Here is a 14,483-nt window from a genome sequence, read left to right on the forward strand (position 1 = left end):
CATTGCAGTGGTATTCTGTTGCACACTTGGTGCACAAATAAGAGATGCATGTTGAAGATCGTAGCAGCAAATTGGTTTGTTATCAGTTTAGTCTTTTAAATCAACACTTTTAACAAATAACTTTGCTTTGTTTCGTGAAAATGTGCTTTTAATTCAAACATTTTTTTTTTACTTCCTCTGCACAGGTTGAAGCGGTGCGAAATGGGGGAGAGGTGATAGTGTTATGTCTCTGGATACGAAAAGTAAAAAGCCAGTGCCTGCTGTTTCTGGATACAGTACAGATCATCAGCACAGTTCTATCTTTTCAGCAGGATGTGAGTCTCTCTAAGCTTTTTTTGCACAACTATTATCATAGCTCCTCCGTTTTTGAGACATAAGTGGGACATATCCCTTTCTATACAGTATACAGTATGTCACATTTTGCCAGATTTTGTATATCTCCCATTTTTTTTATTAGGTTTGTAAACAACCACAGTCCCCTAAATTGACACCAGATTTCAATAATAAACCAGTCTGTGCTATTGATAAAAAGAAAAGTTTATTACCCCTTTTATCTTGGGTGAGCAGACCTGCAAAGTGGTTACCACCTATGAAACAAATTGGGAATTAAATACTTTAGTGCAGAGGTCCCCAACGTTTCTGACCTAGAGAGCCACATTGAGCTCTGAGAGAGGGTCGCGAGCCACATCCAGCCTTGAGAGAGGGTTGTGAGCCACATTGAGCTCCCGCCCCCCTCAAAATAATGGCAACCAAAGCCCCCATTATAGGCATAATGGTAACCAAAGCTTTTCCACAAAAAATCAATCATCCCAAAGCAGTATACAAAGATCCAGGGGTTCCTACAATACCCCCATTCAGTATCCTCCTATAAAGCACTCCCAAGACCGTGTCATATCCAGCTTCTAACACCTCCTCTGACAGGTGGTGTCATCTTGTCTCCAGCGTACCATACTTAAATCATCTCAAAACCCTAAGACCAGTATATGTGCATCCAGGTCTGCTCTTCTGTGCAGGGCTGCTCACAAAATTCACCATTTTCTGATGTGCTCTTCATACCTGTTTACTAGCACTGGAGCTAATGCACCAAGCTGACAGACAGCCGTGAGCCACAACTCATGGGACCGCGAGCCACATGTGGCTCCCGCGCTACAGGTTGGGGACCCCTGCTTTAGTGGATGTGGTCTTTGCTAAGAAGGTCTGGGTTGGAATGCTCTCTATCTGTTGTATTCGGTACTTTGGCAAGAATAATGGTGCGTAGGAACATGCCACCACCTTAAGACTGTCACGCTTCTTTCATAACCTATTAGAAATGTGGTGCATATTTCCGAAGACAGGTTGTATTTAAAGGGGTTGTCCAGTGAAAACAAACTGACTGATCGGTGTGTGGTGGGTTCCGACCGCTGGGACCCTCACGGATCGTCAGAAAAGGGTATTTTTGTCCCAAATGAATACTTTTATCTCAGTTACAAAATGGAGAGCCAAGTCAGACTGTTGACCACCTCTCTATTTATTCTCTAAGGGGTTCCTGTAGAAAGCTGAGCCCCAAAGAGAATGAGTGAAGATGCCAATGAGCATGTGCACTTCTGCTCCATTCTATCAGGGATAAGAGTTCCCCGTTCTGCCAAACACATTGTCAGATTCCCACCGATCAATGTGTTATTACCTATGCTACGGACAGTTGATAACTTATTTTCACTGTAAAACCCCCTTTGAAGGTGTCGTCTGCTACTTGGACATTTTCTTCTCAATTACTGTATTCCACCATGGAAATAAAAAAGCCTGTACTCCCCTCTGGTGCTGGACCTCTCCAGTGATGCCTGAACTTGGACTCCTAGGGCTTGCCTGACAATCTTATGTCATGTGAGCCCTGCAGCTAATCAGCGATCACTAGTGGGCAGTGTCATGCTCATTTTACATGGGGCAATTTGGTAACTGAGTATTGCACAACCCCTTTCACCCCTTGACGACATATGATGTATATATACGTCATATGTCGTATCTCCCTTTTTGATGCGGGCTTATGATGAGCGCATATATTTTCTGGCACATTACATCTGATTTCATTGTAGCCTTGGACGCCGGAATGCCTGTTCGAGGACCATCAGGGACCATAAACAGAGAGAATCTGCCCACTGGAAGCGGGCGGACCTAGAAAGGTCCAACCTGTTCAGAGATCGCTCCAGAGGGTAAACCGGAGAGAGGACAGTTTCCTCATTGAGATGACAACCAGAGACTACCTTGGGAAGAAAGGAAGGAGCAGGCTGCAAAACCACCTTATCCTGGTGCAGAATAAGGAAGGATGAGCGACATGAAAGAGCTGGCAGCTCCGAAACCCGCCTAATGGAAGTGATGGCTACGAGAATAAACACGAGAATTAGACACGACAGAAGTAGGCAGACTCACTAACTAATGGCAGAGGTTAGGGGACAGAAAGGAAGAATTGCTGAGGAGAGTGTCAGTCTGCAGAGCCGAGCTTACCCATAGGAGAGCTGAGGAACCGCAAGCTGACCAGGGTTCTGAGGGCTTAGGAAGGCCGGCTGGAGAGGCTTCTGAAGTAAAGTGGGCAATCTGTCCCAGTTCAGATGCCGAAAAATGGCGCAGCAGGGGGAAGAGGTGGGCCTCTTGTGAGTGAGGAAGGCGCGCAGTGCCGGCAACACTGAGGGAGAAGAGGGGCTGTGTCTGCACTGGGTGCAAAAAAAAAAAGCCTATGTGACAAGGGGTTAATTGCCGTGGCTAGGCCACACCGAAGCCTAGGTCTAAATTAGTGAGTGAGGGCGGGGGAGGAGGCGTAAAAAGCTGTGAAAAAAACGGTGCCCAGACAAACATGCTCACACACAGGCTTCTGCACCCCCAGAGGCTGCCCTGGATTCTTCTGATAACATGCTATGGACCTTCTCATCGCCTCTGGAAACCTGGAGTCCATAAAAAAGAGAGGGAGGGGAGAGGAGATCTGTGATTAAAAAATAGGGTAACTTTCCATCCCTGAAGATGTCTCTGAAGAATACTCAGACGTCTGCACCTCACTGGCTTGTGGGGCGTCTGTACATCCTGAGACCATCAGACTTTGGTGGGCGAGTGGGCGAGAGTAGGGGGCCAGGACCATTCTTCAGATCACCTGAGCACTCTTGATGTGTTAGGGGCTGGGGTTCTGCCAGATAGACAGATGAGGATACGGGGTGTCAGTCCACGTCATACTCTCTATGGGAGTACCGTGTGACTGTTCACGCTGTATCCCTCCAGAGGTAGAAGAGAAGAGGACCTTCTGAAAAAGAAAAGGGAAAAAGTTACTGAAAAACGACAAAAACCGAGGTAGGTATGGGACAGCAGCATACACCCATGGTTCCTGTGTCCCCCAGTGAAGCGAGAGAGAAGAAAAAAGTTATGGCCCTGGGAAGGAGGGGAGGGAAAATGGCCCAGGGATTAAGGGTGTTTGGGATATTTTATTACATTAGAGTAAAGCTTAGTGAATCTCCTTTATCCAGAGGGACCGGGCTGCTCATAATGACATAAAGATACATTTTTGTTTGTCGTAAAGTGTCGTGAGAATAGAAATAATGTTTGTATGATCTATAATGCTGTGTAAATGTTTATTTAGATATTCTGTTATTATCTCATCACAAGAGATTTATTAATAATGTCCTCTTCTGTGTCTTCTAGGGTAGGATTGTGTCTTGTGATCCTTCTTGTGCACAATTATATGGCTATATGGATCCAGAGGAGCTTTTGGGTCAGCATATTACAGACTTAATGCCAACGATTCATATCCCCCGTCATAGAAAGGAGATGTCACAGGTACTATAAGGAGAATCCCCGGCCGGCCAACAATAAGAGAGAGAATACATAGCATGACATATAGTGATGAGCGAACGTGCTCGGATATCGTGTTATCTGAGCATGCTCTGGTATTATCTGAGTATCTTCGGCGTGCTCGGATAATATGTTCAACTCCTCACGGCTGCATGATTCTTGGCTGTTTGTTAGGCAATGCCCCATGTGTTATGGCTGTCCAACAGCCGCAAAACATGCAGCCGCGGGGAGTCGAACATATTATTCAATCATGCCCAAGATACTCCGATAACACTAGAGCATGCTCACATAACACGATATCCGAGCACACTCGCTCATCACTAAATTACATATTATAAAGAATAGCAAAGGTTGTAGAACACAAGTCACCGGTCTGATCATGAGTCGGGGTCAGACACAGAGACTTTTTTTCTGTCTGTATTGTAATACATCATGTTAAAGGGAACAAATGTAAACTGACTCCATTAACCTGCAGATATGTGGTTATTGTTCTGACACCATGCGGCGTCCGTACTGAGGTCCCCACCGCATGGTGTCAAACGTCATTTCTCCCGGCAGGCTCACTCTCTGTTACAGGGGTGGTGTTTTCATGGTTTCAGTCACCACTTAGTGTATAGAGAGCGGCCGCTATAACCGCCCCCTCGGCAGTGACTGACAGCAGCTCAGTATTAGGGCCAGCTGTGACTGAAAGAGCGAGCCTTCCGGGAGGAATAAAGTTAATTTCATCCTAGCAGTGGGGCTCTAAGTACCAGCGCCAAAAGGTGTCAGAACATTGTTAACCTGTATATTCACCCAATATCTGCAGGTTGCTAACATTATTTTACATGACAGGTTCCCTTTAAACGTCTGTGTGAACAATTACAATTTATTGTACCCATATATACCTATATAAATTAACAAAAACAACCTCATCATTAGTGCTGTGGTTGTGATGGTAGCTAAAAACGCTAGATCTGACACACAAAGGGAATGTATTGCATATACATTACAGACCAAAAGTTTGGACACACCTTCTCATTTAAAGATTTTTCTGTATTTTCAGGACTATGAAAATTGTACATTCACACTGAAGGCATCAAAACTATGAATTAACACATGTGGGATTATATACTTAACAAAAAAGTGTGAAACAACTGAAATGATGTCTTATATTCTAGGTTTTTCAAAGTAGCCACCTTTTGCTTTGATGACTGCTTTGCACACTCTTGGCATTCTCTTGATGAGCTTCAAGAGGTAGTCACCGGGAATGGTCTTCCAACAATTTTGAAGGAGTTCCCAGAGATGCTCAGCACTTGTTGGCCCTTTTGCCTTCACTCTGTGGTCCAGCTCACCCCAAACCATCTCGATTGGGTTCAGGTCTGGTGACTGTGGAGGCCAGGTCATCTGGTGTAGCACCCCATCACTCTCCTTCTTGGTCAAATAGCCCTTACACAGCCTGGAGGTGTGTTTGGGGTCATTGTCCTGTTGAAAAATAAATGATGGTCCAACTAAACGCAAACCGGATGGAATAGAACGGCTGAAAATTTCCACAAGCTGTTAATTGCAAAATTTCTTGTATTTACATGCACTATCCAATAATAGCCATTACTTGAAGATGGCAAGAACCCTACTTCATAGATAATGGTACTTAAAGATGCATAAAAGCCAGATGATAAAGAGGATTTATATATTGAGGTTCTTTAGTCAAAAATCTTTCTCTAGGTTAGATGCTAAATGCAGTCATGGGGGCAGTTCTGCTTGTACTTACCAAGAATAAACACCTATAAGTAGCAAATTTAATTACGCCAAGCAATAATAATTATACACACCAAAAGGAAATGCTGGACCGCACTAATAATCATAATATCAACTTTATTTAAAGAACAGGTAAAACCAAATACATAAAAAATGAGACACCACAGAGAACAGACACAGCTGGAAGGGATGGCTGGAAAATATCGGATTACTCACCGGTAATGCTCTTTTATAGAGCCCACGACAGCACCCACTGAGAGAGGGGATCCGCCCCTAGGAACAGGAAACCTACAGAGAGATAAAAGGGGCGGCCCCCCCTCGCTCCTCAGTTGTTTTACAGAGAATAAGGAGGAACTGCCGCCAGGTTTTTTAGTTTAACAGGTTCAGACATATGTACATATTTACAATCTTAAATATATGTTACTTTATTATCTACATCTCCCTACCAAGGCACCACGTGCAACTAAAGAAAAGAAAAGGGAGGGATTTGAATGGGTGCTGTCGTGGGCTCTATAAAAGAGCATTACCGGTGAGTAATCCGATATTTTCTATTCGCCACGACAGCACCCACTGAGAGATTTTCAGAGACTATATATTGGGTGGGTTAACTGAATCAAGAACCGAAACCCCAAAGGTTAGGTCAGAAGCAGCAGATAGATCTAATCTATAGTGTCTATAGAAGGTGTTTGGTGAAGACCAAGTTGCAGCCTTACATATAAGGTCTATCGGCACATTCGCCCTCTCTGCCCAGGAGGTCGACACGGCTCTTGTGGAGTGTGCTCCCACATGCATTGGAGGTTCTCTTCCTCCAGCTTTATACGCCAGGACTATGGCGTCTCTTATCCAGCGTGACAGCGTGTTCTTTGTAACTCTAGAACCCTTGGTTTTTCCCTGGAAGGACACAAAAAGAGCCCTACTCTTCCTCCAGTCCCTAGTCTTCTCTAAATAGGCTAGAATAGTTCTCTTAACATCTAGGGTATGAAGCCTGGCTTCTTCTGGAGTTGAGTGGTCTTTATAGAAGGTAGGTAACAAGATCTCCTGGGATCTATGAAAATTAGTGGCTACCTTAGGGAGATAACAAGGGTCTGTTTACAAAATTATTCTATCAGATGTCACGGATAGATAAGGAGGGTCAATTGATAAGGCATGGAGGTCACTCACTCTTCTAGCGGATACTAACGCTACTAACAGTATCGTTTTAAGCGAAATGTTCTTTAATGAGGCCGCATCTAGAGGCTTAAACGGGCTTTGTGTCAAGGCATCTAGGACCAGAGATAGATCCCACTGAGGCACCTGTGGTATATGAATAGGTCTTGAGCGTTCACATGCTGATATAAAACGCGAAACCCATCTATCTCCCGCCACATCATAACTAAAGAGTGCCCCCAGAGCTGAGACCTGGACTCTTAGGGTATTTACAGACAGTCCCAACTCAAGCCCTTTTTGTAAGAACTCCAATATTGAAATTATAGGTACCTCAGCGGAAAGTTGTGTAGTATGAAATTGAAGGAATTTTTTCCAAACCCTGACATAGATTTGGGTAGTAGACGGCTTCCTACTCTTCATAAGAGTATCTATAAGCCCACTGGAGAAACCTCTTAGAGTTAGTAAGTGCCTCTCAAATTCCATACAGTCAGATTCATGCCTTTTACCCGAGGATGGAAAAACGGTCCCTGAGACAACAGGTCCTTGGACTGAGGCAGGATCCAAGGGTCTGTAGTTGACATCGCCCTGAGCCAGGAGAACCATGGCCTTTTGGGCCAAAATGGGCCCATCAACAGAACTCTTGCCCCCTCCTCCCTTATTTTTCTTATTACTATAGGTAATAGATTCCATGGAGGGAACGCATAGGCTAGGTCGAATGTCCATGGCACCTGAAGGGCATCGAATATGTCGGGGTTGTCTAGTCTGCAAAGGGAGGCAAAAGTTTTGACCTGACGGTTGGACCTTGTTGCGAATAGGTCTATTTGAGGTACTCCCCATCGGTCTGTTATCAATCTGAAAATCTTTCTGCTGAGCATCCACTCCCCCTGATGAAGGGTATGGCGACTGAGGAAATCGGCCCGAACGTTGTCTATGCCTCTGATGTGCACCGCTGATAAGGACAACAGATGACTTTCGGCTAAGGTCATGATGTCTGATGAGATTTTCATAAGATTTTCTGACCGTGTACCTCCTTGATGATTCAAATAGGCTACTGCCGAGGTGTTGTCCGAGAGGACCCTTGTGTGAGAGCCTCGTAGCTGGGGAAGAAAGTGGAGTAGGGAGTAATATATGGCTCTTAATTCTTTTACATTAGAGGAATTAGTCAGTTCTGATCTGGACCAAAGGCCCTGAACCACCTGATCTTTAAAATGTGCTCCCCAGCCTTCCGGACTAGCATCCGTGGTTACTATGGTAGCAGGGGTGATGACCCAAGGTACCCCCTCTGATAGATTTCCCCAATCTAACCACCATGTAAGGGAGTGTACTACCTCTGATGTAAAATAAATTGTTCGGTCTAAATGTCCTTTATTTTTAAAGTCCTCCTGCAATATGAATTTCTGGAGCTGCCTGGTATGGAATTGTGCCCATTTAACCGCAGGGATACATGATGACAGTGAACCTAGTAGTGACATGGCATTTCTCAGAGACATACTACGTCTTTTGATTGCCAGGCTTACTTTGCCAACAATAGAAGACTTCTTATCATCAGGTAACCGACAAATTTGGTCCACTGAATCCAGAAGGAGTCCTAGGAATCTCTGACAAGTGACGGGTTGGAGTCTGGATTTTTCCCAGTTGACAATCCAGCCCAGCGTTTGTAAGGAAAACGCCACCTCCTCCAACCTTTGTTCACACTGTAAGGAGTTTTTTCCCACAATTAGTAGGTCATCCAGATATGGAATGACCAGAGTGTCTTTTAATCGCAGAAAAGACATTACCTCCAATAGCAATTTGGTAAAGACCCTAGGGGCCATGGATAGGCCAAAGGGCATTGCCCTATATTGTAAATGACGAATTTGCCCGTCTATAATTACTGCTACCCGAAGAAACTGCTGGTGTGACTGGTGTATAGGAAGATGGTAATACGCATCCTTAAGATCCAGTACTACCATGTAACAGTTTGGGAACAGATTTTTAATGGCTGACCGAACAGATTCCATTTTAAATGTTGTGGGTCTTATGAACGTGTTCAGTCTTCTCAGATTAAATATAGTTCTATAGGATCCGTCAGGTTTAGTAATCAGAAACAAGGGGGAGTAGAACCCCACCCCTGTTTGAGATGACGGAACGTCTATCAAAACCCGTTTGGCAAGAAGGGACTTAATTTCTATCTCCAGTGCTTCCTGTTGTAGTCTGGACTTTAGGGAGGTGAGCAGGAAGGAATCCGGAGGTTTTCGAATAAAGTCTAGGGTGAGGCCTGAGGATGGGCATTGATGCACGTAATTTCTCTCTAGAAACCCCGTTTCTGATATTTTGGTCCAGCTGCTCCAACCAAACCAGCATAGACCTACTGGTACACGTGGCTGAGATTGCTGGCCTGAAAGCAGTAACACAGGCCTCCCATGATTTCTTAAGGAGTGCATCCGATTTCCTGTCCATGGGATCGGATAAGGAACCTGCATCCTCTACAGGTAAAGAGGAACGGCGAGATGTAGATGCTACTGCTGCATCGACTTTCGGTACTTTAGCCCAGGAATCCATATCCTCGTCATCAAAGGGGTAGCGTCTCTTGCAAGGTATTGGCACAAACCCCTTTTGCCCTTTACCCCATTCTTTTTTAACGAGGTCTTTTATAGCCTGATTTACGGGAAATACCTGGCCCTTCCGCTGAGAAAGACCAGCGAACATAAGTTCCTGAGGAGTTTGGGGTTCTTTTGATTCAGCCAACCCCATCGTACTTCTTACTGACTTTATTAAGTTGTTGACACCGTCAGTAGGAAAACAGACATAGTTCTGTTCCCCTGATGATTCAGACGACTGAGACACATCCGAATCCACCTCTCCACTCTCTGCTGACGTGTCAGCTTTAGGTGAGGACTTTCTCCTACTCCTTTTTTCCACATTAACAGAGGGGCCCCTCCTAACGACTGCAGCTCCTCACGAATTATAAGCCGTATGTCATTCATTTTAACAGACTCCTCCTGCTGCAAGGTGTTGTTTATACAGGCTTGACACAGCTTTTTAAGATAGGAGTCAGGCAGGGGCTCAGTACATATAGCACACTGTTTATGCTTTGTTTTCCCCGTCCTCTTTGCCTAAAACATAAGCAGAGGAAATACTTATAAGCTCTCTTGAAGCTATACAACACTCACCCAGAAGCACCTGTATCTACCGGTTGCTGGGTTTGCCTGGCCTGGGGTGTGGAACGGGACGATCTCCCTCCTGATTTCACAGTGGAATCACTCCTTTTAGAGTGTCCACCATTCTTATTTCTGGTATCACTACTGGGAATCAGTAGGTCCTCCATAGGGCGCACAGAGACTTCCTCCTGGGACGACATGATAGCGCGCTGTCTGTCCCTGCTCATGTGCCACTTATAGTGCAGGATTTACACACACACACACACACTCCCTCCCCCCTTTTTTTTTTTTTTTTTTTTCTTTACCTGATACATTGGTGCAGCGTCAGGGGGCATGGAGAAACCGCCAGAGGAAACCAATATGGCGGTTCCCCCGGAAATAGACTGCTGACCTCCTGGGGGCAGGGATCTACTTCCGAGATGCGGCTCCACTGCGCATGCGCCGGCGTCGCAGCCGGCCGGCTTTCCAAGCGCTACCTCTACCCACGTCGCCGCCATACCTGAGGGACTGGGGAAACAGCTGATGACCACTCCACACACTCCGGAGGGTATCGCCACCTGGGTCCGGAAACCTGCTTCCTTCAGGTAACTCGGTCAGCCCAGGCACACCGCATCACCGGCCGTCCCTTACAACGATGTCCCAGCAGGGAGATCGTTGTCCTCCACCGACCATAACAGATGAGGGGGGAACCAACAGGAACGCCCGACTCTGTTCACTCGCTCTGGAGCCCCTGTTGCTCAGCAGAGACGCACAGGCGGCATCCAGGCAAGTTTTCCTCTTGTTATTAGCTTCAGAGAATCTTCTCTGTGGGTTCCCCTTTAGGAACAGGAAACCAACTGAGGAGCGAGGGGGGGCCGCCCCTTTTATCTCTCTGTAGGTTTCCTGTTCCTAGGGGCGGATCCCCTCTCTCAGTGGGTGCTGTCGTGGCGAATAGAAAATAAGTGGCTAACATAGAACAACCACCTCCCAATATGATATTAAAGCAGATAGTAATAACACTCAACCAGTTCCAAAGTATAGCTACCGATATGGTGACTGAAAAAGTGCAATAGTGCAAATCAATCAAACAATAGCATAAGTTAATAAATATTCACAGATGTGATGTAGTACCAAGTGGTATACTATATATTATAAAAGTATGTAAAAGGCATCAGTCAGCATATCGGAAAGCATGTCATACATCCATTAGTACATACCAGGAGGAACATATTTACCTAATAGGTGCCACCAGCCAGGGACCCGACCACACCCGACGCACTTTTCGCCAAGGAAAGCTTCGTCCAGTGACTTTGGCTGTGCGATCATAAGGCAAGAATCTCAACAATAGTGAATGTGGTCACATTACAACCGCAACACTACAATGTCCGCAAATCCAAGCTTGTTGGGTTTCATCACAAGTATTTTCACTATAATCAGTTGAGATATTTTACAGCACGATATGAGGTGCTGTGAAGAGGGAGGTCTAAGGGGTAACATTTCTCCATGTGGAGAGCGACATACCACCTCTGGCACACGGTAAGGAGGCTTATTCGCCGTGTAATGGAACTGCGAGAAATTTAACCCCTTCCTGACGTCGGACGGGATAGTACGTCCGACGTCCGGTCCCCTGCTTTGATGCAGGGCTCCGTGGTGAGCCCGCATCAAAGCCGGGACATCTCAGCTGTTATGAACAGCTGACATGTGCCCGCAATAGGCGTGGGCAGAATCGCGATCTGCCCGCACCTATTAACTAGTTAAATGCCGCTGTCAAACGCATACAGCGGCATTTAACTACCGCATCCGGCCGGGCGGCAGGATATGACATCATCGCCGACCCCCGTCACATGATCGGAGGTCGGCGATGCTTTAGAATGGTAACCATAGAGGTCCTTGAGACCTCTATGGTTACTGATCTCCGGCAGCTGTGAGCGCCACCCTGTGGTCGGCGCTCACAGCACACCTGTATTTCTGCTACATAACAGCGATCTGATGATCGCTGCTATGTAGCAGAGCCGATCGGGTTGTGCCTGCTTCTAGCCTCCCATGGAGGCTATTGAAGCATGGCAAAAGTGAAAAAAAAAAGTTTTTAAAAATGTGAAAAAATAAAAACATAAAAGTTTAAATCACCCCCCTTTCGCCCCAATCAAAATAAATCAATAAAAAAAAAATCAAACCTACACATATTTGGTATCGCCGCGTTCAGAATCGCCCGATCTATCAATAAAAAAAAAGCATTAACCTGATCGCTAAATGGCGTAATGAGAAAAAAAATCGAAACGCCAGAAATACGTTTTTTTGGTCGCCGCGACATTGCATTAAAATGCAATAACGGGCGATCAAAAGAACGTATCTGCACCAAAATGCTATAATTAAAAACGCCAGCTCGGCACGCAAAAAATAAGCCCTCACCTGACCCCAGATCACGAAAAATGGAGACGCTACGAGTATCGGAAAATGGCGCAATTTTTTTTTTTTTTTGCAAAGTTTGGAATTTTTTTTCACCACTTAGGTAAAACATAACCTAGTCATGTGAGGTGTCTATGAACTTGTAGTGACCTGGAGAATCATAATGGCAGGTCAGTTTTAGCATTTAGTGAACCTAGCAAAATAGGCAAGCAAAAAACAAGTGTGGGATTGCACTTTTTTTTGCAATTTCACTGCACTTGGAATTTTTTTCCCGTTTTCTAGTACACGACATGGTAAAACCAATGATGTCGTTCAAAAGTACAACTCGTCCCGCAAAAAATAAGCCCTCACATGGCCAAATTGACGGAAAAATTAAAAAGTTATGGCTCTGGGAAGGAGGGGAGCGAAAAACGAACATGGAAAAATGAAAAATCCCACGGTCATGAAGGGGTTAATATGTAAATTCAGAGAGGAAGAGGTCTTGAACTCTATAGCGCCACCTGTTGAAAGCAGCAATCCTACAAGTCATTATCGACCCTTTATTGAGTTTTTCACTATGACTTAAGATAAAAGCCAAACCTCAATCTCAATGTGCAGACACAGTGTTTCAGGGTATTGCCCCTCGTCAGTGCAAAGTATGAGAACTGATTTGGCTAAGTGAGAAGCTATAGTCTAAGGGGTAAGGTTTTTCCCTGTGGAGAGTGACATACCTGCTCTGGCATGCCAATGTAAAGAGGCTTGTTCACCAGGCAATACCCCGAAACACCGTGTCTGCAAAATAAGATTCTGATTTTGCTTTTATCCAAAGTCATATTGCAAGACTCGTTAAAGGGTTGATAGTGACTTGTAGAATTGCTGCTTACAACAGGTGGCGCTATGGAGTTCAAGTGTTCTTTCTCTCTGAAGAAGCAATTTGCATATTAAATTTCCCAGAGCAGCATTGCACGGCAAATAAGCCTCCTTACATTGGCATGCCAGGGCCGGTATGTCACTCGCCACAAGGAGAAACGTTACCCATTAGTCCTCAGTCCAGAGCGTCTCATACAGCTAAATCAGTTCTCATACTTTGCACTGACGAGGGCCAGCAGCCCGAAACACCGTGTCTGCAAATTGAGATTCTGATTTGGTTTTTATCCGAAGTCATATTGCAAGACTAGTTCGATAGTGATGTGTAGGAATGCTGCTTGCAACAGGTGGCGCTATTGAGTTCAAGTCCTCCTCTCAGGCAATTTGCATGTGAGGAGGGCAGAATTATCAGATCGCTGCTTTCATCTAAAGTCTCGCCTTGAAAATGACAGCGGTCATCTGCCCCATTCACTGAGCTAATACCATTAGTGCTGAAAGCCTCTTATGGCATGTTTAGTATCACAGCGTAAAAGGGTTGTCTGGCTAAAATAGGCTCTTACCTATCCACTGGATAGGTGATAACTTGCTGATTGGTGGGGGTCCGACTGCTGGCACCCCCACCAATCAACAGAATGGAAAATTTATAAAGCAGCAGGTTGGATGCCCGAATTCCGATCTGTTCCTTCTCTATGGGGCTGTCTGAAAAAGCCCCGGAGAGCGTCTAATACACAATCTGATAAAGGAATTGGCCACAATGAACCTCGGTTTAGGAGAAGCCAATTGTGCTGAGCAGAAAACCTTAACATGCACCAATGGAACCTATAAAAAAAAGTGTGCAATAAGCGTGACTCTACACACTGCAGGGAGATGGAAAATCTGGCTATAAAATGGATAAATCAGTATGGCTTCGGATAATGAATAAATGGATATACTAATAGAAATGTGTGGGGGACACAATCTGATTTAGCCCACCCTTGCAATGTAAGAGAAGCTAAAAATGCTTGATGCAATGTTTGCATAGGAAAAACACGACGACCCCCAAGACATTGCCTAGCTTTAGCTTTCCGGGACGCCACCACCAGGCCAGGGCTCCCTGATCGCCTGACTGCATCTTCTCGCTTCCTTTTCTTCCCCACGGACGTTTCATTCTTGGGGTCCGTCTTGTTTTTTTTCTACGAGTGGTGACACGCCCCCAATGCACTTCCCGGCTCATTTGCATATGACTTCAAAGCTTGATTTCTCAGCGCCGCAACATCAGATCTCTACAAACCGTGTATTATTTTAATTTCTTGTACTAAGTCCCACACAGCTATGCTACTCGTTTTAGTAGTTAAATCATCTTCACAGATTTCCTTTACAGCGAACCTGACATCAGATTTCCCACATAAAAGCCGTTCCATCATCCTGCCCCATGGCTCCTACAGG

At 45.3% G+C, this 14,483-nt stretch overlaps 1 protein-coding gene across 7 annotated transcripts in view; it reads left to right on the plus strand.

Annotated features, from left to right (window-relative positions):
• The window catches only part of PASK (PAS domain containing serine/threonine kinase), a 76,380-nt gene that overhangs the window by 33,884 nt on the left and 28,013 nt on the right, over nucleotides 1-14,483 (plus strand). For all 7 annotated transcript variants that reach the window (XM_077291016.1, XM_077291015.1, XM_077291019.1 and 4 more), the window contains 2 exons: nucleotides 186-314; nucleotides 3,658-3,792. In XM_077291016.1, coding sequence (XP_077147131.1) covers nucleotides 186-314; nucleotides 3,658-3,792 — 264 coding nt within the window. The remainder of the gene's footprint in view (nucleotides 1-185; nucleotides 315-3,657; nucleotides 3,793-14,483) is intronic.

The sequence above is a fragment of the Ranitomeya variabilis genome, chromosome 2, assembly GCF_051348905.1.
Source record: "Ranitomeya variabilis isolate aRanVar5 chromosome 2, aRanVar5.hap1, whole genome shotgun sequence".
Lineage (NCBI taxonomy): Eukaryota > Metazoa > Chordata > Amphibia > Anura > Dendrobatidae > Ranitomeya > Ranitomeya variabilis.